Below are 26,754 nucleotides of genomic sequence, written 5' to 3'. Positions count from 1 at the left end.
TTATCGTTATATGACTAATTGAAACAGCAATCAGCGCCGCCGCGACTCTCTTAATTACTCGTGACCTCTACTACTAGACTGCAGTTTCAACATGTTCATATACATGTACGGTATTAATTATTCGTTGGTTGAAATTATCTTCTCAAGATTTAGACTTTCTCAAGTGCCCGGCACGTGATTTGTTTACGCATACGCTTCGGGTGAACTTATACTTACCGATACTAAAATCAGAATAGAAATTACACATGTCTGCAAGACATTCTTCAGCTGCGTCAGATGTTTTTGGTAAATGATAGGTTTTTGATTTTTAAAATTAAGAATAGAACTTTTCGAGTATTTTTTTCGGTTTCAGTGAGTGAAAATCTATAAGTAATCGTATGCAAAAAACCTGTGCAGTTTTTTCGGTTACAGGCCTGTGTTATTCTTCGGAAACTTGATTCACATACCGAGGTGCATTCCGTTTTCAGCAGCTACTGTTATTCAACCTCTCACGTGAGAAAATTTTCGCCGAGTAACGGAAAACTTTGATTTTACCACCTAGGCGATTATTAAACAGACGTTTCACAATTTTTTCCGTTATCAAACTAAAAAATGGTCCGTTTTTTTTAAACCGAAAAAATACGTTGATTTGCCAATCAATATCACATAGAAAAAAGTGATCAGTTTTAGAACCTTCTGCATGTAGATCAGTCAAGATTTCATTTTCATATGGATCCCAACTAGACTTACTAGGCCGATGACCATAAACGCCGCTGAGCATAAAAAAGTACTGACTTCCTCTAAAAAAAATGATCGATAAGATTCCGGTTGGCGTTTTTCGTGTCTCTTGATCAGAAACTCGTGGCAGTTTATCTCAGTTTCATAAATTTCAAAACGGTGAAGAAATTTCAAAAAGAGATTAGCCGGACCGTGATAAAAGACTTCGTAATTTTCACTGTATTAAACGAAAGTCGAATTTTTAATTCAGCGTTTGAATTCTCCTTTGATTTCGCGATACTTTTATCGGCTCGTTTAACTTAGCTTCTATTGTTCTTCTCGCCATTAGGATAACTTTTGATCGTATACCAACGAAATATGAAGAGAATTCTTGGTCTCGGAAACACAAAGGCGCAAACGGAGTGTGAATTTAACGGATCTTGCGTTTTTTTTTTTTTCTTTCTTTCTTCTCTTCTTCTCTTTTTCTCGACAGAAGAATGAATCGAAACAAAACGAGGAGATGCGACATTTCTTGCTTCGATAAAGTAATCCAGGATTTCGACCAGATCGACGCAACGTTTCTGCAACGCGTGGGTCATCCTGCTTCTAAAGTTTCGCGTGTCTCTTCCATTTTATTCGTATACCTTAAACCTGTACACCAGCAGCGTCTCCTTCTTTCCTAAGTGGTAAAAATTCATTTCTTTTCATTCCAATATCTCTCTTCTCCCCCTTCCTTTTCGTTTTCTCTTTCTCTCTCTCTCTCTCTCTCCTTCGCTTGCTAGCGCGGATATTATACCAAAAAGGTTCTTCTTCTATCTCGTCATCCCTCTTATCCTTAAGAGCGGTGTCTTCTCTTCCTCGCCCAGCTTCTAAGAGTTTTCCTCAACTTCCACTTCGTAATGTAATGCTTGATCGATGTCACGACGCATAAATGAATAAACGTGTGCCCGTACAGCAGAATACGAAACCTTCCAGGGGATCGAATCGTGCGAAACATTCCCCGGAAATTTGAGCCGTGTAAATTACATCGTTTACTTCAATTCTCCCAAATCTGAAACGACTGTGATATATCATGAACTTATTAATACGAGTATAATGATTATAGGATGTAAATATGAATAAAGTTATTTCGCGTGGAGGCTGGGTTGAAGTTTCGAATTTGAATGGTTCCGAAAGCGCCTAATTTCGAATTATTTGGTGGCGACACTTGAAGGAAAGAAATCAAACTTTGAAGAAACATCAAAGTTTTGAATGGTCGGAAAGCCGACGGCTCAAAGTTACGAGATGCAAGAATCCGAAAATTCAAGTTAAGATAGAGCAAAGCTCCGATGGAGAATAATTCCAAAAAAATAAAGTTCCTATAGAGTAAAATTAAAATACACTCACACAACGTAGATTACTCAAGGAGTCGGCGTAAAAAATGAGAAAAACCAAAAATCACAATGACCAGAATTCCGAACGTCAAAATATCGAAAATCTAGAGCAAAAAAAGATCAAAGTGGTGAAATTTCACCAAGCCAAAAATTCACAAAACTGAAAATCTTCGATCACTCGGAATGTCGATTTTTAAATTTTCGCACTTTCGGAACTTCGATCTGTCGAAACTTTGATGTTTCGTCAACTTTCAAGTTTCGCCATAAAAAAATTCGGAATTTGGTGCTTTTGGGACTTTTCAAATTCGTAATTTCAATCCCATCCCTTCTCAAGTAGCTACCATAAACTCTAATTGTTTCGAAAAGCTCGTAAGTCATCAACGTAAAGTTTTTCAAAACCTATTCGAGAAAAAAAAAGTGATATTTGCATTCTGCAATAATGTCCTCGTTAATTGAGATCAAACAATTTACCGGTGATTACCTAGAATCTACCATAACGCCGAACCAGAACGTATCTTGATGATAAACGCACCTCACCCCCGTCATCTTGAATGTCTTCTATCTCGTATCACGAAGATTGAGGATGTCTGTTCATACACAAGCCGACAAACCGTTCTCAGAACGCGTTATCTGCTGTTTCAGAATTTCCGTTGCGTTTTGTCAGGTGTCACGCAGTCCGACTTCCACGACAAACCGACCGACTCTTAGGTACCAGATTGAGTTTCTTCGGGCAAACAGATAAGCTCGTTACGTTACCGGTGTCGGTATGAATACCCTCGCATTATATATACTGAAACTACATTCGTACATCGTTTCTACAAAATCGGTGGATCAAGTACCTGACTTGAATTCAGTGACTTGGGAACCTAGGACTCTCCATTTACAGATTAGGTGACAGATTTTTTGCGAAATTTCAATGATTTCACGCGATTTTAAATAACTTCACACATTTTCGTACGATTTCAACCCGATTTTTAATAACTTCGAGCAACTATCACCGTGATTTCAAATCGCGTATTGACGATCATCGGATAATCGACGTTCAGAAAATCGACATCCTCACTGTATTATAAAGTTTGTTGATTTCAATTTTTTATGCGTTTTTGTAGTCTTTAAAGCGTTTGCGATAAAAAAAATTGACAGTTACGACCTATTGTTTATGTCTTCGACAATTTTGATTTTATTTTTTGTACATCTGAATTTTTGCTAATTATGATTTGGCTAACAGTAAAAAAAAAATTTTGTTTTAAATCATATTCCCTTTTGCCACTAAAATCGTATTTTTGGATGTTGCGACCTTACGACAACAGATAAACGAATTTACTTCATTTCAATGTCTTCCAATCGAATTCTTAACGATCCGCGGTTTGATTTTGAACCATTTGGAACAATTTCTTATGGAAATCGCTTCACGCGAAGTGGTTTTCGAATTCAAGAACACCGAATAGCCAATCCGTTTTCAAACTTTCGACCAGTCTAATCGAGGAAGATGATGACGGTATAGAATCGGATGAGGCGACGCAAATTCGTGACGGTTTCGTCTCACCGATCATATACATGCACAGGTGTATACTACGCAAAGACACAACGCGGTTAATTTCCCCAAATACGGTTATGTAGTCCGATATATAATATCGTCAGAAGGGAATTGCCCCGGGGTGGAAACTGTAACTGGATTGCAGCGCTTGATGCTATGGTGTAGGAGGCACGGTCGCTATTTCACAGTTGTGGAAAATTCAAAACTAGAGGAAAAAGATATGATATGATATGATATATATTTTTTGCCCTGGTACACTTTGGGGGAAACTGAAATTACATGTACAAAAATTGAGTTCTCAACCTAAAAACATAGTGCTACAAAATATGCATAAGAAGCATATATAATACACAAAAATAGTAATAGTGGTTATGATAAAGTAGTAATACACAATGATCGGTAATAATAAACCAGAGTGCAAGATTATCAGAAGACATTGCTATAACCTGAAACTTTTATAAGTTCAATTAAATTTCGGATATGAAATTGTGTAATTCAATAAACTTTCATATTAAGCCATTTGGACACAGCGTCTCATATATGAGACACCTTTTTTGAATCGGTTATTCGAGATTTATGTTCAATTTTTGAGATATCGCTGTCATTTTTGTTCGGCATGATTGGATTTCTAAGATGTCAATGTTGATGTTTTCATAGAGCTTTTCATGATTCCGCAAACATAGTGAGCGCTATAAATAAATAAGATGTTGAAAATGTCCGTTTTTACAGAATAAATGTAATTGTCGGAAGGTTATGGGAGCTAGAAAAGCGGAACTCGGTAATCTTGGATTTTTGTGGTAACTAAAAACGAATCCGAAATTTCAAGAATCAAAATAGTGGATCCAATATCGCGGACTCAAAATACAAGAAATGATCCGATTCGCTTGAAATTTGTTACTCGGGGGTTTTCTAGGTCGCTGAAAACGAATTGGACGTCAGAATTTCAAAATTCAAAATGGCGGATTCAATATGGCGGACTAGAAATATAAAAATTTATCCTACTCGCTCATATTAAATCCGCCGCTTTGGATTTTGAAAATTTCTGAGACCTGATCCCATTTTTCAAATCAATGGCATCAAGAGCCCTCGCATACCCTGTTTCAAGGAATTTGACTCCAAGAAAAAGATGTATGCTTCAAAGGGTCAAGCACAATAAAATAAATTATAATAAGTAACAAGTCCAACACACTAGTCAATAGCACGACTATTTAATAATAACCATATCTAAGCAGTAACGAGACACTTAATATACACGTAGAGAGAAAGAGAAAGAGAGTGATACGGTTTGGGGGTGGGGGAAAGGGGGGATATACAGATACCGATACCGAATATCGAGCATCGCTGTGAGACCGACGTCTCGTTTTCCGCCGCTCTAACCATTACTTGTAAAACTGCACGGTCGAGGTGTGGCATTATAAATTCTGATTAAGTGATCTGTTAATTAATTATCACGCACCGGAGAATGTTGGCGATAAAATCGTGGTATGAATTTATTATATACAGGGGAAAGAGTCGAGCGTACCTACATACTACATATACAGGTATGCAGCGCAGCGTAACGTGTTCGAGCGATTCTCTCCTGGGAGAAATATTCTGCGACCCTCTCTCCAGAGTTTGCGGCAATATGTTGCGGGGCTCTTCTGCCAATCCATCGTCCCCACCTTCCATACCTCGCGTCACCGAACTCGGGAAATCCCCAATGCGATTTAATAAATCTATACACACACACACACAGGCGCGGATTTATACGTATAACACATAGTGATGTGCAGGGGAAAAGGGGGCGACGGAGCGACGGAAAACTGCAGCGGAAATCCGCGGGGGAGAAAGTTGCGAATCGAATATATATAATAATACCGTCGCGGTATAACGGGGGGGATGAAATAAAGAAGTCCGTCGAGACTTTTGTACGTGCATATCTCATACTGCTGTATTTAGGATTGGTTCTCGAATATACATATATATACTGTATATATATGGGGCTTTACACGCCAACTCAGTAAACGATTGACCATCACATTATTTAATTTCACCTAGAATTTTTTCTACGTTAGTACGACGCCTGAAATGGTTTCAAGAAATTTTTCAAATTTTTTTTTTATCACTCGTCTTTACCCTACGATTTTTTAAACCCGTCTCGAAAAGAATCAAACTGATTTTTATGAAAGAAGAAAAAAAAAACATTCAGTTTCGGAAATGAAATATCTTCACGCAAGATTTTTTTTTCAACATTTCTTTTATTTTTTAATTATGTTTTCTATCTTCTTTGTACCTGTTGAAAATCTATTGTAATACATACCGCATCTCCGATTTGATTACTGATTTTTCAAGTTCTTTTTCGAGTTCGAAAATACACTCGTGATTTTTTTTCAAAAATTTTCAGTAAAAAAATTTTTTGTATATGAGGTATTCCATGCCAGCTCGACCAATGTATGGCCCTCAAGATTTTTGATTATGTTCAATATTTATTGTACTCGATTGTTCCAACTCTAAAACAGTACCCTGAATTATATCAGATTTTTTTTCAACGCTTTAATCATCATACATCATACATCATACATCATACATCATACATCATACATCATACATAGTATTAAAGTTCGGAACCAAATTTTGGATTTTCGGATGTTCGGATGTTCAGAAAGTGACGTAACCCAAATTTTTTTTTCCTCTTGACGTCATAAATCTATAATAATCGTAGACGACGAAAATCAACCAACCGAATTCCTCAGTCTGGAAACAACCGCGCAGTAGAGCGGACGTATAAGAATCGCGGTCCGCGGATTTCGAGTACCCGGTTCTCCAGCTCCTGGATCCTGCGATCCAGGTCCCCCACCGGGTGAAACTCGACTTCCGGGACAAGCTCTCCGTAGTTTCTGCGCTCCAGGTACGCTACCTGGTGAAGCTCGTCTTCCAGGACAAGCGCTCCATAGTTTCTGAGCTCAAGGTCTACTACCTGGTGAAACTTGACTTCCATGACAAGCGCTCCGTAGTTCCTGCGCTCCAGGTCCGCCACCTGGTGAAACTCGACTTCCGGGACAAGCGCTCCGTAGTTTCTGCGCTCCAGGTACGCTACCTGGTGAAACTCAACTTCCAGGAGAAACGCTCCTTAGTTTCTGAGCTCAAGGTCTACTACCTGGTGAAACTTGACTTCCATGACAAGCGCTCCGTAGTTCCTGCGCTCCAGGTCGGCTACCTGGTGACTTTTGATCTTCAGGACTAATTTTCCGGAGTTCCGGCTGGCCAGGTCCTCCACCTGGTGGATCTCGACCTCCAGGACTCGCGCTTCGTAGTTTTGGCTGTCCAGATCCTTGATCTGGTGACTTTTGACCTTTACGAGTAATTTTCTGTGGTTCCTGCGCTCCAGGTCCGCTACCTCGTGAATCACGACGTCCAGAATAACTGCTCCGTAGTTTCTGAGCTCAAGGTCTACTACCTGGTGAAACTTCACTTCCATGACAAGTGCTCCGTAGTTCCTGCGCGCCAGGTCCGCCACCTGCTGTAACTCGACTTCCAGGACAAGCGGTCCGTAGTTCCTGCGCTCCAGGTCCTCCACCTGGTGGATCTCGACCTCCAGGACTCGCGCTCCGTAGTTTTGGCTGTCCAGATCCTTGATCTGGTGACTTTTGACCTTTACGAGTAATTTTCTGTGGTCCCTGCGCTCCAGGTCCGCTACCTGGTGTAACTCGACTTCCAGGACGAGCGCACCGTAGTTTCTGCGCTCCAGGTACGCTGCCTGGTGAAACTCGACTCCCACGAGAAGCACTCCGTGATTCCTGCGCTCCAGGTCCGCTACCTGGTGAAACTCGACCTCCAGGACAAGCGCTCCGTAGTTTTGGCTGTCCAGGTCCTTTACCTTGTGAATTTCGCCCTCCAGGACTAGTGCTCCGTAGTTCTGGCTGTCTAGGTCCTTTACCTTGTGGGCTTCGACCTCCAGGACTAGCGCTCCGTAGTTATTGCACTCGAGGTTCGCTACCTGGTGAAACTCGACTTCACCGACTAGCGGACTAACATTCATTATCCATTGAACAACCCTCAAGTAGCGAGGGCGTGAGGTATCTGATAAATCTCGTATCATCTAGTAAAACACTCACCATAAGTAAGCAAGCGCAGCGAGCGCACGAACACAAAAACCAGCTACACTAGGTATCCGACCCCGAACGAGCTTTAGCGAGCATGGGTTTTAAAGCTAGTTACTAATAAATTTCCAGACCGGTTCTATTATGAAACGATTCCATTTTCTATTCTTTGTTGACATTTACAATTTTCTTTCATTAACTAAAACATTTTTCAAACGGTCCAGAAGAGTGCAAAGTAAAAGATATAAGTTTTGAAAATTTTAAATTCGGTCATTTTTAATATCGCCTTAGATATTTATAATTAACCGGTTGAATGAAAGATCTGTAGGGTACAAAAAAATTTAGGGTATAGTCTTAGAGTTGGGACAGTTGCATCAAAAAATTTGAACAAAATCAACAATGATGAGAGTCATACGGTGGTCGAGTTGGCACAGGATTCCCCATACACACGCATACCTACATGTACATATATATGTGTAGTGTATGTATACAGTTGGAAAAGAGCTGCGGATATGAGACGAAAGAAAACTTTCTTCGTTTTGGTACGCGCTTGGGCTAAACTTGAAATATATCTGTATGAATGGGAATATAAAAAGAAGAGAGAGAGAGAGAGACAGAGAAAGGAAAGGGAAGGAAAAAACACGATGAATAGTATTCGGTTGAATTATTACCTATACACTACGTTTATTTATTATTTTAGGGAAAAGAAATATATGCCACAGCTGTGTGTATAAATATCCATGTTGTTACATGTTTCGATTTTGCTAGTATCAGTTGATCGAATAATTCTCAAGACTCTACGTGTATGTATGTATATATGTACATATATTATATACACGATCTTTTTTGCACTTAAAAGTTAAGTGAAACGCTAGCCAACTAAGAAGAACGGTAACAAGAAAAAGGAAAAGAAGGAAAAAAATGTTCACTCAAAACTTTACTCCCGTGGACGTTTTTTATTACTTCTTTTTCTTTTTCTTCTTACCACCGCTGTCTTCTCGAAGAGTTTTCTCACATTTATTATATATTATTATATTCGCGGGCAAATTGTGAAAAAGTGAGAACGAACACTGGTATAATAGTAATAATATCGATGATGACAGTTTTTCTGTTTGAATTGGCAACGAATTTGAAGTAAAGTTTTTCGATGGACGGAAATTGATGCAGGGCGATTTTATTGGCGAACACGAAGATCTTAGGCACTGAAAAAAAAAAAAATATATAGCATATTTTTCGGTCTCAATCTGACACTATCTGATATTCAAGTTCTGACTCGGCGAAAAAAATAATTGGCCAATTTTAACACTGCCAATTTTTCACATTCGGTGGTCATGGGTTATGTTATATTTAATGAGATTGAGTTTGTTTCGCGCTCGGTCGACTATGGCGCTGTAAATTTCTCTGTGTTGCCAACATAACTGTCTAGTGGAAAAATTTAGACGTCTCAGATTCATTGTCCCCAAGTGTACGTACCGCGATTAAGACTGACTACTTATTCGGTATTTTCCTCCGGGTTAGAGGTAAATGGATTTTGTCAAACCTTGAGTTCTTTTTTAAATAGCAATATATCGAAGGGTGGAATTTCCGCAAGGTGTGAGGAAAACCGGCGACGCCGAGAGGAAAGATGGAAGCTGACGAAAAAGCAGCAAACGAAGAGATTAGCAAGGTGCGACGTCGAGGGAACGTCAGTCTAGCAATTTCACCCCTCGTTCCAGGGTTGAAGGCTCGAGGCGCCGCACTACTTCTTTCTCGGTGTATTTACCCTCTTGGCTTCGCCCGACTTTCTTCTATTTTTACTCCCTTATTTATTTCCTTTTTCCGTTACGCCGCTTTTTTCCCAATTCCCACCCCACTCCCCTCTCTACTTTTCTTTTATTTTATTTCCCGTTTTTATTGAATTTGTAGATTTTTCCACCCTACCGAGTTTCCCCTTCACTCAACTATTTTCCTTTATCAAAACGACGACACACGCCAAATCACGAAATCTTTTCCGTCCGTACTTCAGTTTTATCATGTACTAGCTGGGCCCATTTTGCATAATTTATTGAGCTCGTGTTACTAGGGAAGATCTGGGTAACGATTTGGTACAAGTTTTCTCTAAATCAGTCCGCTGATTCTCGAGTTTATCGGCAACAAACTGACAAACAGACAAAGGATTTGATATATTAGTACAGATATTGCGTCTTTTAGTTTTATTTTCTTTCTCTGAATTCTGCTTTGCCAAGTACGCGACCAAATATTTATTTATAGTTTTCAAAAACAAAATTGCCGTCGATGTAACCAAAGATAACTCATTCGAATTACATTCTGCACACGAAAATAAAAAATGTAATGTATGTCCTTTTCACGGAAAAATTTGCTACCACAATCCGAAAGATTTTTATGCTGTTTTTTTAATAGTAGCAACTCACTGCCATCCACGATTCAAAAGTTTCATTCAAAAAACGGCAGAATTTTGTCGTATTTTCTCAGCTATTAATTCTAAAGCATTTTGGCTCAGCTTTTTAAAATCCCAGTGTCCAAATTAGTCGAAAAAGACTCCGAAGAGTCCGCTTCGAAACAAAAAGTTTTTGGAGCCAAAAATGGCTAAAAAACTAAGGATAGCTAGCCATTTTATATTTTTCAATTCGAATTTCGTCCTCTAATGATTCAGCCATGCTGGTACGATTATTTGATTGATTTTGAAAGAAAGAAAAAAAACAGCGCGCAAATTTTTTTGTCATCGTGAGTAAATTTGAGATTCATTGAAACTGCAGATCGACATCCGACGATTTATCCAGTCGTGCGGAATTCGAGGAGATTTAACTCTGTAATGACGAAAAGTAAGATAAAAAGAAATGTTGAAATTAACAGCCTTGGCAAACAGTTCCGATATTGAACGCCTCGTTTTTTATCCCCGCAGCTGCACGTCGTCGTCGGCACTCGGGTCCAGTTCGGAAATTGAAATACCTTCTCCGCCGTCCGGATTGAAGGAGTATAAGGCAACTGTGAAGGACGTGGAAAAGGGTTGAGCTGCAGTTTGTCGCGAGCCGCTTCGCGAATGCAGAGATAACAATTTCCGCCTCTTGATGCAACAATTCTGCGCGGAGAATTCTACTGAAAATTGAAAGTTTTGATGACCGGAGTTTGTTGCATAGCAGGAAAAGTTTCTCCGGTATCCTTTCGCTGGAGAGCAACGAGAGCTTGAATAAGGCGACGTTGACGATTCGTATACAGAGAATAAGAAATGCGAAACTCGATGCTAAGTCCGCGAGTTTTCAAGACTGGACTCCTTTCTCAAGAAAGCTAATTGTCCGTTCGAGTTTCTTATCCCGTGTTTAGGAGACTTTCGATTCCTCGGAGAGTCCAACCCCTGGATCAAAGAAGATCTCATCCCCTTTGGTCCGAGGCTAGACGGTCCTTCGAGCTTTGATTGACCAGAAACTATCGATTAACCGTATCAGTCGGGCTCGAATCTACTCGAAAAGAAGTTGAAAAGAGTTCAAGTATCCAAAAGCCAGGTTCGAATTGGAGCAGATTTTTTTTTTTTTTTTTTACTCCTGGACAAAGTCGAAGCATTACTTTTTACCGAGTTGAAAATTCTCCCGCGGCATAAAAACTAGTTTGTTTTAGCTTAACCGGTTGACTGATACGAGTTTTTTACAGTTTTTGTGCCAAAACTGGTAGCCACATACAAACGACCAAATTACACCAAAATTGGTACCCGAGATTTTTGTGGGTCTCTGATATTATTTCAAAAATTATTTTTGAATTCGCCACCCCCTGAGGGTGAAAAACGATCTCCAGCATATCAAGAGAATAGTTAGAAATTTACTTCACTCCTTATTTTATATTGGCATCAGGTTGGTATTTGTGAAAAGGCCTGTTAGTTGGCTAGTTTTAGTTTCAGTTATGGATTTTGGTATCCAGATTTATTTAGACTATAGTTGAGTTTTTGTTATTCTAATGTTGTTTTACTTTTCGATTATTCTTTGGGTTCGAAGTTAATGAATCAAAAAACCCCCGAGTGATGTATTTCAAATCAACTGCCTAATCTCACAAAAAATTCAAGTATTACCGTCGCCATTTTGGATCCTCTATTTTGCAGTTATTCAATTCTGATAACGGATTTATCATCAGCGAGCCCAAAAACCCCCGAGTAACAAATTTCAAAAGATTTACTCCACTTCTTGAATTTTTGGCGCAAGGGTGTTAAGGTAGTCATAATTACCGGTATTTGAAGCCGCCATTTTGATTCCTGCATATTGATTTTTTCAATTCTGCTTTCAAAATCGGATTCAGTGACCCACAAGACGGTAGTGTACCAATTTTCGCCTAACTCTATCGAGAAATATCTGAGTTATTAAAAAATTTACATACATGACCCATGACCAGTCAACCAGTTAAAACTAACTCATTTCATTTGACTCTTTCCCAATTGAGTATATTTAAGTGAAAAAAGATATACCCATAGCATACTTTCTTCACAGAATTTTCCAAAATAATTGTGGAGTACTGCTTGACAGAGTCCATACGTACAGGTGTCTCGACAAAATTGACTCGTGCGACAATTACCTATTTTGCGCACCAGTATTGCAATCCACTATTTTTCATTGCGAAAACAAGCGTTCAAGCCATGGTTCGGCACCAAAAGAAAAACTAACAAACATAGCCGGAATTTGAACGCAATATAGTATTCAAAAAGCAGTTTGGGTACTCAAACCGGAAGCGGCGGCCATTTCGGCGACGATACGTCTTCCGCCTTCGAGTTGAAATCGATCCACCCTTCAAAAACGTCGCCGAGGGCATTTGGAAGCCGCTAATTATCCCGGCGGTGCTGGTCTATCCCCGAATTTTGAGGCTTGGAATTTCGGTGACAAAATCTCTCCCCCTTGTCGTGCCGATTTCAACGTCAAGCCTGCGGGGTTTCGAGGCGGCGGTCTTTTTTTAGCCGTATACAAACAGTCGACGAAGCTGAGAAAAACTCTCTTCTACGGTAATGAAATCCACGTTCAATTCCTTACGAACTATTTGGGGCGCTAGACCTTGGACTTCTCCTTATTCTCCTTCTGTTTTCACAACGAAACGCCCCAAAGAAAAACTTAACCGTGCCGTTTAACCCCCGTTGCGACGCTTGCGGCTCACCGAAAAACTGTATTTTCTCTTTTTTTTTTTCTTTACTCTCGTTTTTTGCTACTCGATTCCACACCAAGAGAAATTTTCAGTTCTCGTTATAATTATACACTCTTGAATGATGAATGAAAAATAGTTAGGCCAAGGTCCGATGAACAAGTTAGACACATATGTGTCCGAGACGTCCTCTATAAATACCCAACCTTCTATGGCCAACGCTAGCTGGCTTCAATTCGCAATGAGACGCATAACGTGAAAAAATGTACAAGCCTATTATTCATTATCAAATATTATTCATTGCAATATGAACTCCTATGAGATTTTATCTGGGCCAAACGGGCGAGTAACCTCTTAAGTGTACCACAAACTATCGCATTTTTTTTTCTAACATAACCAAAAAATTTTGTAATTCTGGGTAAAAAATTAACAGTATTTAAGATGTGTATAAACCGGAAAATCTGGTAAAATGTATCGCTGTTCTTTTTTATTATGGCCACTATAGTTATGTTTTTTTGTAACCACGGTGAAAATACGATGTTTGTGAAACAATAAATGAATGTCGATTATTGCCTTCTTCAATTGTAAAAATTTAACTATCTTGACAAAGAGATTTGATGTTGCGATAGCTAGAAAATTTTTTACAAGTATAACTGAAAACTGCATAATTACACTAAATAATCACCGCAAGTATCATATTATTTTATAATTGTGGCAATATCTAAATCGTTATTAAAATGATTACCCATTAATTCTACGATATTTTCTTACATCAGCTATACGTGTCACAAATGAAATAAATATCAATGAAACGCAGAGAACGATCAGCGAGTGGTTCGAAACTTGGACGAATGAGAAAAACTCGGATATTTTCATTTGTCAACATTCTTGTAAGCAAAAATAATAATCTCGATATCAACTAACCGAATCTGTTATATTTCCTCCATAAATCGTCGAAGCAAACTAAAACATGGACTGAAATACAGAGAATAAACTCGAAAAGTTTTCGAAGCAAGCTTTTAATCTCATCTAGCCAACTATATTATAGGTTAGGACGAGATTCATTTCGGCTTTGGGAATAATCCCATTGAATGGGTGTTTACTTCCGGATGTCGGTTGACGGTGATGTCTTTTTTCTTTTTGCTTTTTTTTTCTGTTTTTATCTAAGTAACGAAAAGGGGGAACCGAGAGTGGCCGGCGCTTGTTTTTTCGCAGAGCTAAGTCTAATGCCCCGTTCAATTATACGAGCGAAGATATCGTGGCCGATTGATCGGGAAGTTGACCATCTCATTGCGGCGTTAGACAAGCTTATACAGGAGAAATGTAATTGGCGTAGGAGAAGCGGAAAAGCAGAATCCCCTAATACCTAATATACCCTCCTTTGTTGACCCGGCTAACCCCAAATTCTCTCTGCAGGGACCGAAACCGAATCTGCGGGGAACAACGCGCGTCTCCCTTTTGTGCCATTCGTCCTTCCTTCCCGAATGTTCCTAGCCGCTCGCTAATGATGTCCGAAAGAAAGCACTTTGTTCACCCTGTCAGATCGCTGCGGTGAAGAGAGAAGGAGGGAGGGAGAGAAGGACGGGGAGAGAGAGAGAGAAAGAGTGAGAGGGAGGGAGGGTAAGGGTAAGGGTTAAAAGGGAGCGATCTGTGCGAAGCGAGTTCGGAACACCTAACGGAAATTAAATTAAATCGTACGTGTGCGCGAGTTCCCTTCAACCAGCTCTCTCTCCCTCTCTCCCTCTCCCTCTCTCTCGCTCTCGCTTTGGCATTTCTCTCCTTCTCTCTCGTTGTCGCGTTCACCAAAGTGACGAAGTGACGAAGTCCTAACTCGATGGAACCGGTCTTAAACGTCTACGAAATTAGAACTCGGGGTGAAATATACCGTTAGGGTGGTTGTTTAAAATTTACTCCTACGTCCTGGTACCGTGGAGTTTTAAAATTGAGGATTCAAAAAAGAAGTTCACCCACTGTTACAACGCTCTACGACTTTTTCACTACACAACCGTGCGCTATACGTGGCACTCGGAAATACGCGAGGACAACGACGAAGGTTGAAGTGTAAATAAAAGATGAAGGGGGTGAGTAAGCGAGGACGTTAAACGGCAATAAAATCGCTCGTAACATGGGCGTTAAACCGTCAGTCACATCTCGAATTTCTCCAAGAAATCGACTCCGAATTCGCCTCGAGCAACACTTATGCACGCACGCTGTCCATGCATATGGATACATAATGTAATTCTCTACGAGAATGCAATTAACTTAAAGTTACAGTAACGATGCATGTTCTGGAATAATCATTATTTCGTAGTTAGAGAAATGTCTGAAATTTAGGGAACCATGATAAACAAAACATCATGAAATATTTTGAAAAGTAAAGTCCTTGAAAGTCATTCTGATATTTCACAATAATGATTTTTCCCCTGATGTTTCGTAACGTTAACGTTACTAACTTCACGCTTGTCAGCGCCGCCCGTTGGCGTAACAGGAAAGGTCACACCTCTAACAGCGCTACCTGTGGCGACAATAAGAATCATGAAGATTAAAGTAAGGGAGTCCAATTCTTCGTACCTTTCATCCGGCATCAACAATCTGTACAGTAAGATTCGCGCTGGCTGAGATTGAACGGCGCTAATGTCGCAAAGATCCAACGAATGGTGGGGAGACTAAACAGAGACAGATATATTTCTTATTATTATTCGCCAAAAATAAGTTTTTGAGGTTACGTTGATCCGCAACTTCTACTTATTTTTTTAATCAGGATACACAATTAAGAAGCATTATATTTTTGATATGTTTGCCAAGTGATATAGGATCAATTTAATTTTCTACCATAATATAACGGTGACCGGATTTCGATGAAATTTAATATAGGGGAGCGTCTTGGGCCGCTGATTACGAATGTTGACTCGAAATCTGAAAATTCAACATGTCGGATTCAATATGGCGGACCATAACCCAAAAAGTCATTCGATTTTGATGAAACTCAGTGCCCGGAGGTTTTCGAGACTGCTGATTGGGAATCTGAACTTGAAATTACAAAATTCAAAATGGTGGATTCAATATGACAACATCAAGTGACTTTTGGGATTTTGGTCCCAACATTGGATCCGCCATTTTATATATTGTAATTTTAAGTGCAGATTCGTAATCAGCCACCTCAAAAACCCTTCAGTAACGAGTTTCACCAAATTCGTATGACTTTTTGGATTTCGGTCCACCATATTAGATCCGCCATTTTGAATTTTCAAATTTTATCGAAATCCATTCAATAGATTTAACGTGCCCCTGAGAGTGTTAAATGGAAAAATCCACCTTCTTTGGGGCACGGGTTTGAGTCGAGATAAAAAACGGAACAAAATAAGGAATTATTTTTGATTTATGTAGAGCTAATTCGGGGGGTGAGCCGGTTGAAATTCAAAAATAAATGTTTTAAGGACCACCCTAACATGTATAGTCAATTCTTACCAACTTCACCTCACAACTTTACAATGACAGCGCTGCTTTGAATGAAATTCTAAAACTACTAAACGACAAATTTTCGAGAACGAATTTTTCGTATTCGCCCCAATAGAGATCGGACTCCTTTACTCCAGTCTCCACACACGAAGCCAATACCGGAACTCCGTAAACCTTTCCATTCGAGTTTTGAAACGTGGTTCCTAATACCTTTTAGCAACTTCTATTCACTCCTCATTTTCCGTCCGCGAAAAGCCTCCGTAACTGTTCGGCATACGCGAGGAGAGGAAAAAGCTTCGTAGTCCCGTCTTCACCCGCCGACTGATTCGATCAAGTATAGATCAAAGTCGATGTGCCTGCGCAGCGGCCTTTTGCATTTTAGGGATGTAGGAACGGGGATGTACAAGGGACACCTATAAGCCTGCAGCTGGGGGCCTCAAAAGAACAATTCGTTCAATGAACCGGAGAAGTTTAAGTGGAGTTTTACTTTATCTCGGAGGATCGAAACTCCGGGTATAACGTTTGATCATCCCCCTGCAGCAGCCCATCCGCATTCTCCTCTTCCGGTCAGTTCGCCTACCCATAATCCGTACGTACCTGTTACACAATTTTTTAAAACACTCTGAAGTATCATCGAGCATTGCGGTACAATGGACGGATGAATCGGGAATATAAGGGATGCTAGGAGAGCCTCGAGAAGACGAAGAAACAATTAAGATGGTAAACACGGGAACCACTCCGAAGACGATATCTTTCGTCGATACTGCGGGGGATGGCATAAAAGTCGAGGAGGGGTTTTTTTCTTTCGTAAATCGGAGAGTGGAAATGGACAGCCATTACATCCACGCTACTCGAGGAGGGGTTGAGGGGTCCCTCGTAAAAATATGATTAGCCGGTCGACTGCATGGTTTAGAGAATAGAATAAAGCTGCGATGGATGTGCGTTGAGGTCGGGCTGAACGAGCCAAAGCTTCTCGAGAATACGGCGCTGTGTAAGGATGAGAAAAGGGAAGAATATAAGGAGAGGAGGAGAGACGTTCTCGTAAAAGGATCCCCCGTCAATATCACCGCAGCATGCGGGAAAATATGCACGGTGCGTCAATCTCGATCGGTTTCGAGATGACGAGAGGCATCGTTCTGAGACGATCCGATGACGTGACAGAAATTTTTTTTTCATCCTTGCGTTCAAACGGGGACAAAAAATTAGGAGTCGAGAGACAAGGAGGAGAAGAGTTTGGTTGGACGAAAATCAATACATTTTATTCATTCGATTACGAGATGAGTTATTGAAAATACAAGAGTATGTAATACTGGGATTGCAAACGAAAGCTTACGTATAAAAAATATCCAAGTTCACCGAAAGTCTTTTTTTTTTTTTTTTTTTTTGAAATCGTTTGAGTATTGCTGAATGATCGATTTTACAATAATGCAACGATATTAATTGTGATCAACAAATGACAGTATTGATCATTTTCTAAGATATAACACAGAAGTACGTTCGAAACGATTTCGTAATATTCGAAATCACACTAAAATCGGTAATATTAAAACAAAATTATGCATTAGTAATCATTGGTAATCATGAGAAATCATTTATGATTACATAAATCTCTTGGTAATCTTAAGTAATCAAGCAATCTCTCAAGTAATGACTTTATAAAATTTAAGTAATCACGAAATATTATACATATAATCATGACGTCACGTTTTCTCAATGAATACCCCTTGAAATTAGTGTTTAAGTCACCTTGTAAAAATAATCTTTTGAATAAAACCAGATATCCTAAAGTGAAATCAAACGAATAATTTACTAGAATTACAATATTCTTAAATCGACTCGAATTGTGGTAATACATTTTTGTATTTTTCAACGAGTTCTACTTACCTTACGAAAACAATCATATGAAAATCCCCAACATCCAACAACCTCTTGATAAAATTAATTGAAAAAAAAAAAACTATTACTTTTCTGCTAACCAAATTCCGTAATTCTTCTCCGTATAAAAAAAAATATCGCAAACTTTTCCTATCGATACTTATATTTCCACCGGTATGGATAAGGGTCGTTAATTAATAAGGACTAAGGGATCCGTCTCTCCGATTGTGTTGCACTCGTGTAAGACGTTTTCGTTGTTTCTCGTCTCGAGGAGGAAGAAAAACGAGGCCAAAAACCTCGGATCCTCGCACACAAAGCCATATTATTGTGGCGCGTGTCCAAGTGGCCTGAAATTTATTACATTATCCACGAGTTTATGATTCACATATTTTTTGTTTAATTTGAAATATTTTTCCCCCCTCCTACCGCTCACTCTCTCTCTCTCTCTCTCTTGTATTATTATATAATATTACATTTTTTCAAGCACTCTTCTCTTGTCCATCTCAATTGTGAAAGAAGAGGGGGAAAGAGAGAGAGAGAGAGAGAGAGAGAGAGAGAGAGAGAAAGAGACAGAGAAATATCTTCCAAGCGCGCTAACGATTGTTTCCCTTTCTCTGTTGCAGGTTCGTTGAGTACTTTTCGCACGCACGAACGAAAAAGAAAGAAAGAAATAAAGGAAAAAAATACATATATATTATATGTATTTTATATATATATATATATTTATCATACACGTATATATGTATGATAAGAAAAGAAAAGAAATAAGAAAACGGCAGCTCGAAATATGAAAATAAGAAAAGCGAGAGCAGGAAAGACGTCAAGCCAGGTATTGTGCTGTACATTATCTGAACAATTTTCAGGCTTCTGCCCTCACCGCGAAAACTCCATGAAGTAAGAGACGATGGCCTCTTTCCCTTACTCCGCATGGTAACCCTCGAAATCTGAATAGGAGATCAACTGAGACCTTATATCGTTTTCATACATTTTTCCTCCTCAGTTTTTTTTTTTTTTTTCGTTTGTTTAGCTCGCCTTTTCATCCTTTTGACAATACAGCCCAACACTGATTGGATCAAAGTTATGGGAACGTTTTCATTTTTTTTTTTTTCTACCTCATCTCATTGATCGTCGTTACGAAAATAAAGAGACCTTTTCATTTTCCAATACACCTACGGATGATATGGCTAAACCATGAGAAAAAAGTACTATTTATCTTTCCTATTACACGAACGGGATATAAAGAGAACTGTTATTGTATATTAGACGATAAGTCATTCTTTTTCTTCTTTCCTTTTTGCTTGGGTAATGTCTGAATGCCAATTTTTGCTGATTTTTTGCCCAAGTCTAAGAGGCTGAAAAATTCCGCGAAAAGACCGGAAGAAACATGACTTTTTAAACGTTTTTCAAACGGAAGGAAGTCGCAAAAGCTGTGTGGCACCTCTTAGATTTGAAATAAAATTGAAAAAAATTTTTGTTTCAAGTGTTACATCCCCCTTATTAAAAAAGAAAAAAAGATTAATTTCAAACAGTCTATCATGAATTATATACTGAGTTGAAAATTTGTAAAATTTTTTCCTCGGCTTTGACCAAAACCAACGACTTGACATACCAAAGTACAAGTTTGCGAATAACCAGAATAGAAAAATGACAGAGAGAAAGAAGAATAAAAAAAAATGGAAGGAGAACGTGTGAAATTGACACACGTATAATCAAGGTACGACGAGAGAGTTTTGTGACCGCAGGGTGAAGTAATTGTTCCTGCATTTTGTGAGGCGTTAGGTGGCAGGGGCGGGAGAAAAGTGAGTCAGGTCTAATCTAGGCATCGCAGAACAGGCGTCGGACAGGAGGGTCTGCAAGCCCCGGAGGCGGAGGGGCCAACAACTTTCTATACGCCATTTTCCCCTCCCCGTTTTTCCATGCACATTATACAAATGCCTCGGACACAAAACGGTCATGGTTTTAACTCCCGGTGGTAACAAGGTACGGAAACAATCATTCCTGCACCGGTTATACCGGCAGACAAAAAGTCTATTAAAAGGAAAATGTACACTTATACCGTACGGTAGGTGCTTCGACGTCGACGACGTCAACGACATCAACCCTCCTTACTTCGTCTCCGACGCAACGCGCTGTTCTCGAAGGCTGTTCATTAAAACGTCATCGCCTTTCTTTCGTCCTGGTACCCCGGCGCCGAATCCTGCCTCCGCTCTCTTACTCCCTTCTGATTCTTCTTCTCCTTCTTCTTATTCTTCATCTTCTTCTTCTTCTTCTTCTTCTTCTTTTTCGAGGGATAAAACGGAGTCGAGAGGAGAGGACAGACGGCAGGAGAACTAACCGGGAAAAGCAGGGCGAGAGCAGTTGCTAGAGGGTCCCTCGGGAGCTCTCCTTAGGGGAAATCCTTAAGTCAATCAGAAGGGATTACTTGCGGCCGGGGAGGAGGAGGAGGTGCGTGTCCGTCTTACGTGCGCCGCCGGTCTAGCCGACGGTTCGATTCCTTATTCCCAACGTCAAAGAAAGACCGGAGCTACTGGTTTCCCCGAGAAGTGGATTATATCCTATTATTGTCCGGGTGCGGAACGTTATTAGCCAGATAAATCCGGCGAAAACGGCCGTTGCGGCTGATTCGCGAATCCAGCGTTCCTGCACATTCCTTTCTTTCTATTTTTATTTTTTTTTACATATATTTCGAACCATCTTCCATCTTTCACTTCAGTCCAGAGGATTCTATAATCCGTCTTTACCGACCGAGTAAAATGTCGCTCATGAAACCAATATCGAGTAAAAATTTCTAACTCTTTTATTTCGTGCAACAGTAACGAGAGTAAAAATATTCCCATACTATAAGTGGTAATTCAATTATAAGAATATTATTGCGTAAAACGAATATTTAATTTGATTGTTAATGTATCAGAGATTGCATGCAGAATGGCGCAATTTAGCGTTTTTTTTATATTTTTTTTTGTTCGTTTCGTTTTGTTTTGTGTGAGTGAGGCGCAAGAGTGAGCAGTAGATCAGAATAAGCAAAATTTTACTCGGTCGGTAAATAGTGACTATATCATCCTCTTTAAGTCCTGCTGCGTTTCGGCCGCTGGTTGGAAACGCACGAAATTCATCTTGTTGCGACTCCCGTTATCCCGGTTGAATCGAAGGATTTTCCTTTCAATGTTTCATCTGCCTGTGCTGTGATAAAAAGCGCTGAAGCTTCTTTCGCGATTTCAACCCCATGCATTCGTACAGCTTTGATCAAATAAGATTTCATCAATGAGCGTCGCGTCGTCGGTGTAGGAAAGATCAGGCAATGAATGCTGATTCAGATACACACTGCAGCATGAAGAAGAAAAAAGAACCTCTCACATTTCCATAGAGACTCGCATCGAAGAAAGCCACGGGTTGAAAATTAATCATGGATAGATAATTGAACCGCTGACAGTTGCGTTGAAAAAAGTGTCGATGGAGAAAAATAAATATTCAACCAAAGTTACAAATTCAATTTATGAAAGATGAGAACCGCGTATATCCATGTCGATCATAGATCTCCAATTAATAGATATTGATTTTACATATTTGATTCCGACGTTAAAATATCTGTTTTTTTTTTCAGTTTTTGTTTACTATGAACTTGACTTGTAACCCTTGTAACCGTTACTTCCTCGGTTACTTCGGTTTTCTTACCAGATTCTACAACTCGTGATATCTCACCTCGAACCTCTTCCGCGTTATGTTTGTGCCTCTTATTTCTGAAGGTAAAAAAGAATACTGTGTGATCCACGACACACCGGAGTATAATTTCACGGGATTAAATCCTGCCCTCGTTTGATAACTAACTCGGCGCTTTTGCATAATTCCTTTCAGTGTTGATACGTTGGTCGCAGTGGTCGCATTTTGCGTGAATACTTACGTTATACATACATATGTAAACATATACATACACACGCTAAACCCCGTGGTTAATCTTTTCGCTCGGATTACACTGGTGGCATCTATATATATATATATATATATATATACATATATATATATGTGTGTGTGTGTGTGTGAATATGTAGAGTCGAGGTATGGTGGGGGTAATTTTTCCGTCCCCACACAGTAAAGTAGGGTCCTTCCTTCCAACCGTGGGAGTCCCTCAACGTGAACAAGCCCACGACCCTCTCCGACGCCGCTAATGATTTGCCTTAACGCGAAACAAATGTACCGTATTCGATCCTATATTTCTTACGTTGCTTGAAAATTGTATGCATATGATGAAATATTTTTTTTTCTTATCTCATTGCCAGAAAATTATCAATATTTCTTGAACACATCACGTGATCTCTCGTTTCACTATGCGTGCAATGGGTATGGGAAAATTTGGTGAAGATTTTGTGGCGGGTGTATAATGTATAATATACATATATGGGGAATTCCATGCGAAATCAACCAACGTTTGACCCTGAACATTTTTAATTTTGTTCAACATTTTTTTTTTTTGTAAATGTCCCGACTGTAAAACAGTACCCTGAATTTTTTCAGATCTTTTACTTCGCCGGTTAATTGTTTATAAATATTGAGAATGATTTTGAAAAGGACCGTTTTTTGAAATTCTCAAAAACAGTATTTTCTTACACAAATATTTCAACACTAGGCCCACAATGGGCTTATTTTGTTTTTGTTTTTATTTTTGCACCCTTTAATTTTTTTGATCAATTGAAACATTTTTTAAACGATCTGAAAATTCCCAAAAATTCTCCAAAGTTCGGTTTTTCACTTAGAAAGAACATTTCTAAGCTGGAAATTGTCGGACCGTTTAAACCATGTTTTGATCCATACTTGATCAAAGAAATTAAAAATAGTAAAACAAAATTAATCAAAATGGCCCATTATGGGCGTGCTCTTGCAATGCTTGGAAAAAAAAAACAGTTTTTGAGAATTTTAAACCTGATTTTTTTCAAAATCACTGTTAATATTTATAAATAATTAATTATTTGAACGAAAATCTGAAAAAATTCACGGTACTGGTTCCAAATGGGAACAAAGACAAAAAAAATTTTGAACTAAATCAAAAATGATGAAGGTTAGACGTTGGTTGGGTACACGTGAAATTCTCCATATATATACATATATGGTGTGTATATAGGTATGTGTAATTACTTTGATACTCATCTAATTACGACTCTGTAATTAATTCGATCGCTCTCTATCTCTCTCTCTATGTATTAACGTGAGAGAAGAAGAAGTAGAAGAAGAAGACGGAGGAGTAAGAGAGAGAGAGAGAGAGAGAGCTAACGCCCGCTTGGTAAATAAGAATATTTATGCGAAGTGCCGCTAACAACCCTATTAGTGAGAAATTTTCTTCCCTCAAACTCCCCCCGAAGCCCCGGCAAGAGTCGCGACCACCAACGCCGAGTGTCGTCACCACCGAGGGACTCGAACCTCTTTTCCCTTTTCGCTTCCGGCTTAATAAATTCGTCGGCTTACCTTTATACACCCGCGCATCAGCAATTCGCGGGAAACCCTTAAAGGTGGAAAGGTAACCGTAATACTGTATAATATATCCCCCATAACGACTTCGTGTCAAAGGGCGCACGTCTCTCAGGCAAACGCGTATGATGTTCACACGTGTCATGTAAGTCTCCGCAGGTGAAATCGTTTTGAAAATAGGAATTTTTGAATTTAATTTAATTTTGTTTGGTCTTTTTTACCTCAAATTAATCACGCTTTGGGCTAATTAGCGCTGAGAATGAATTCTTTGTCCCTCTTGCCCGGTTTTTCAATCACTCCCATGACCAGGCCATGAGCACCCTCTTGAAAGAATCGAGGAGAACAATATGGACCTTCTTGAACCGGATTTAATTGGGTTAATAGAGGTCATTCCGCCCGGTTGAATCCAATGCAGTGATCATTAGCCAACATTGACGAGTCTAGGAGGAGGACGGCGCAATTACATCAGGCGTGAAAATTCAACGCTGATTGAATTTCCCGCTGGGGGTAATTGCAGAACGAGCCGTGTAATTGGTAGAGAAGTGTTCTCGTCTTTCGTTCGTTACAACGAACGTACGGTCGGACTCTGAGACACATCTGGAAATTTGTTATTTTTTTTTTTTTCTTAAAATAACGAAGGTTTTGCCAATACGCGGTAACGGAAGTTATATGAATTCTTGGAAGGTGGTTCACCTAGTGAAACTGCACATTCAATGGGCTGCAGACGATGGCTGAGTTACTTTTTACTTCACCTTAATGTGGTGATTTTAATGTGGAGTTATGTCCCATTCGAAGTTTTTTGAAGCAGTTAAGACTTTACTTGCTGTGCAGGAACGGTTGAAAATTTCTCCGTCTGTTTAAGACAGGCCGCATTATTAGTAAAACATTCCTTAAAAACGTGTACATATGAGAGCCTGAAAGGGGTTAAATGCAGGATAAAGGAAGCAACATGTTGAAGAAACTGATCACTACACGATACAAGTATCTATTAGTTTTTTTTTTTTTTCGAGCTATATAATAAATTCCGGAGGTTTTCAAAAGTTCACGGTTGACTTTCCCTGTTGAAACATCAAAAACCACACTTTACGCAATTAATTTCGCGGTCAATGGACACGGGTCGATAAGCTAATGATAAAAAATGTGGTTTTTTGTCTTTGAACAGCGAACATGAACCATGAATTTTTCAAAACCTTACGAAATTTGCGTAACACGAGAAAAAAAGTCTTTATTTTCATCCTATAATAATCACCCTTATAAACCATCGAAGAAACACCCCTAATGATTTAATTTCGCAGAACCTTGAGACCTCGACCCTTTGTTCTTGTTTTTATTCTACACCTTCGTGCAGATTTCGTATTTTCGTTTCAGATCTGAAGTACGGTTGGTGGAATCGGTGGAAAGAGGTAGTGTCAAAAAAAAAAAAACGCGCAAAAAGGTCGGGATTTCTCAAGGTTCGATATTACGCGGCGTTAGTCACAATCATCGTTAGGCGCGGCTCATTAACGTCGGTTATTACGCACTTGGCCTTAGCCGAACATTATACGCTTGCACGCTGACGGTACTCCCGATATTTCCACGCAGTCCTGCCACTCTCATCTCGAACTGTGCAGGCTGCTATTAATACCGCAAGATTGCTTTGTACACGGGTGACGGAAAGCCACGCCATTCTGAATACCCGCGAGCGGATTTTCGCGGCGTACCTACGACGAGAGGCTTCGGTGAAAATTCTCTCTTGCATCTTGAAAGTCCCGCCACCTTATATCGAAATGACAAACGACACGCGGCGCCGCAGGAATTGATTGAAAAATCCAAGTGACGTATCGGAGGCACATAACCATAGACTTACACACATAACACAGATAGACATCGCGCGCATTTCATATCCTTTCCGCATTGTCATCTTCTCCCCCCCCCCCAGCCCCTTTTCGTCGCCAGTCTTCTTGTTACACTGCATCCACGTCATCGCGTTTCCCGCACCTTTCCAAATCCCTTGCTCATTCGGCAAAGCATCGAACTGTTTTTCTTACTTGATTGTTCTTTTTTTTTTCACTCTGTTTCTCTCCTTCCGTAAGAGAATATACTTCGCTGAGCAATACCTGCATTCATCTCGGAATCAGACTGCGACTCCTTATTCCTGTCGCTTTGATTGCTGCGAAACGTCCTCGTGACATCATAGCTTAGTTTTCGGCGCTATTTTGTCGGCACATATCCTAAGTTTTCAATTTCATCTTTTTGACGCAAATCGTGATTTTACACCGTTCAATTACCATTGTTACATAAATTAATGAAACTTAACCTATTGTATACAATCGTTCAACGAACCACAGGCGAGAGAAAAACACGACCAACGATCAGCTGTCAGCCTGATTTCAAGGTTAGTTTGATGTCTTTGCACCAGGCGCTGCGTTGCAAAGTGATAATTGCAATGGTCTGGACGTCCTGCAGACGGCACTACTGATCGTGCGAGTGATGAAGGAAGGCATGGAACCTATCCAAAAACGCTTTTCGTTCCGCATCTGTTTTGCGCCACCTAGCTATGTAGGTACTGAAAACACGCTCGGTCGACCGTTTCCTTCTCGGAGGATTCGTAAATCTCTTGTCGGTATGTATTAGGTATATATCTATATGTGTGTATCTATGTATATGTGTGGGCATGGATGCCCCGCACGTGGTGCCTCGGTAAAAAGTTTGTTGCGGTTGCTAGGGCGCGTCGGGACGACGGGACGACGGGAAACGGACGGACGGATTCCCAGTTGAAACACGCGACCACTAATCTGTCCGTCTCGTTGAATAGTTGCGGCCCGGACGGACGCATACATACCACATATCGTTTTCAACAGTGTGAAGAAGCGAACAAGACTCAAACCGCGCGGATCGTTGCTATTATATACATACGTATAACGGTTTACTCTATTCAAGATACTTTTCTAAATGTATGCGTTAAGAGAACTTGGGGAAAACTGTATCCGCCCTAGCAGAGGCAGGATTTCCGTTAAAATTTATTATACGACAGAGATTTTTACGACACATTCAGAATCGTCCGTGGGTGATGATGATTTTTACACATGTCACACTAATTTTTCGAGCAGTCATAGCTATACCAAAATTTATAAAAATCATTGTAATGGCTTGTGCTCAAAGGATGAATGGAGAAATTAGGCGGTCAAAA

The 26,754-nt window shown here is 39.8% G+C and overlaps 1 protein-coding gene across 3 annotated transcripts in view; it reads left to right on the top strand.

Annotated features, from left to right (window-relative positions):
* Window positions 1–26,754, top strand: part of LOC124182162 (PDZ domain-containing protein 4) — a 133,119-nt gene that overhangs the window by 80,660 nt on the left and 25,705 nt on the right. Inside the window, exon 1 of one of the 3 annotated variants that reach the window (XM_046569053.1) lies at window positions 18,875–18,957. The exons of the other annotated variants lie outside the window; for them this stretch is intronic. Coding sequence (XP_046425009.1) covers window positions 18,916–18,957 — 42 coding nt within the window. The 5' untranslated portion in view covers window positions 18,875–18,915. Of the gene's footprint in view, window positions 1–18,874; window positions 18,958–26,754 lie in introns of those variants that run through there. 3 annotated transcript variants of the gene reach the window in all.

The sequence above is a fragment of the Neodiprion fabricii genome, chromosome 5, assembly GCF_021155785.1.
Source record: "Neodiprion fabricii isolate iyNeoFabr1 chromosome 5, iyNeoFabr1.1, whole genome shotgun sequence".
Taxonomy (NCBI): Eukaryota; Metazoa; Arthropoda; class Insecta; order Hymenoptera; family Diprionidae; genus Neodiprion; species Neodiprion fabricii.
Note: the sequence above shows the minus strand (reverse complement) of the source record. Positions and strands in the feature narration are given on the sequence as shown.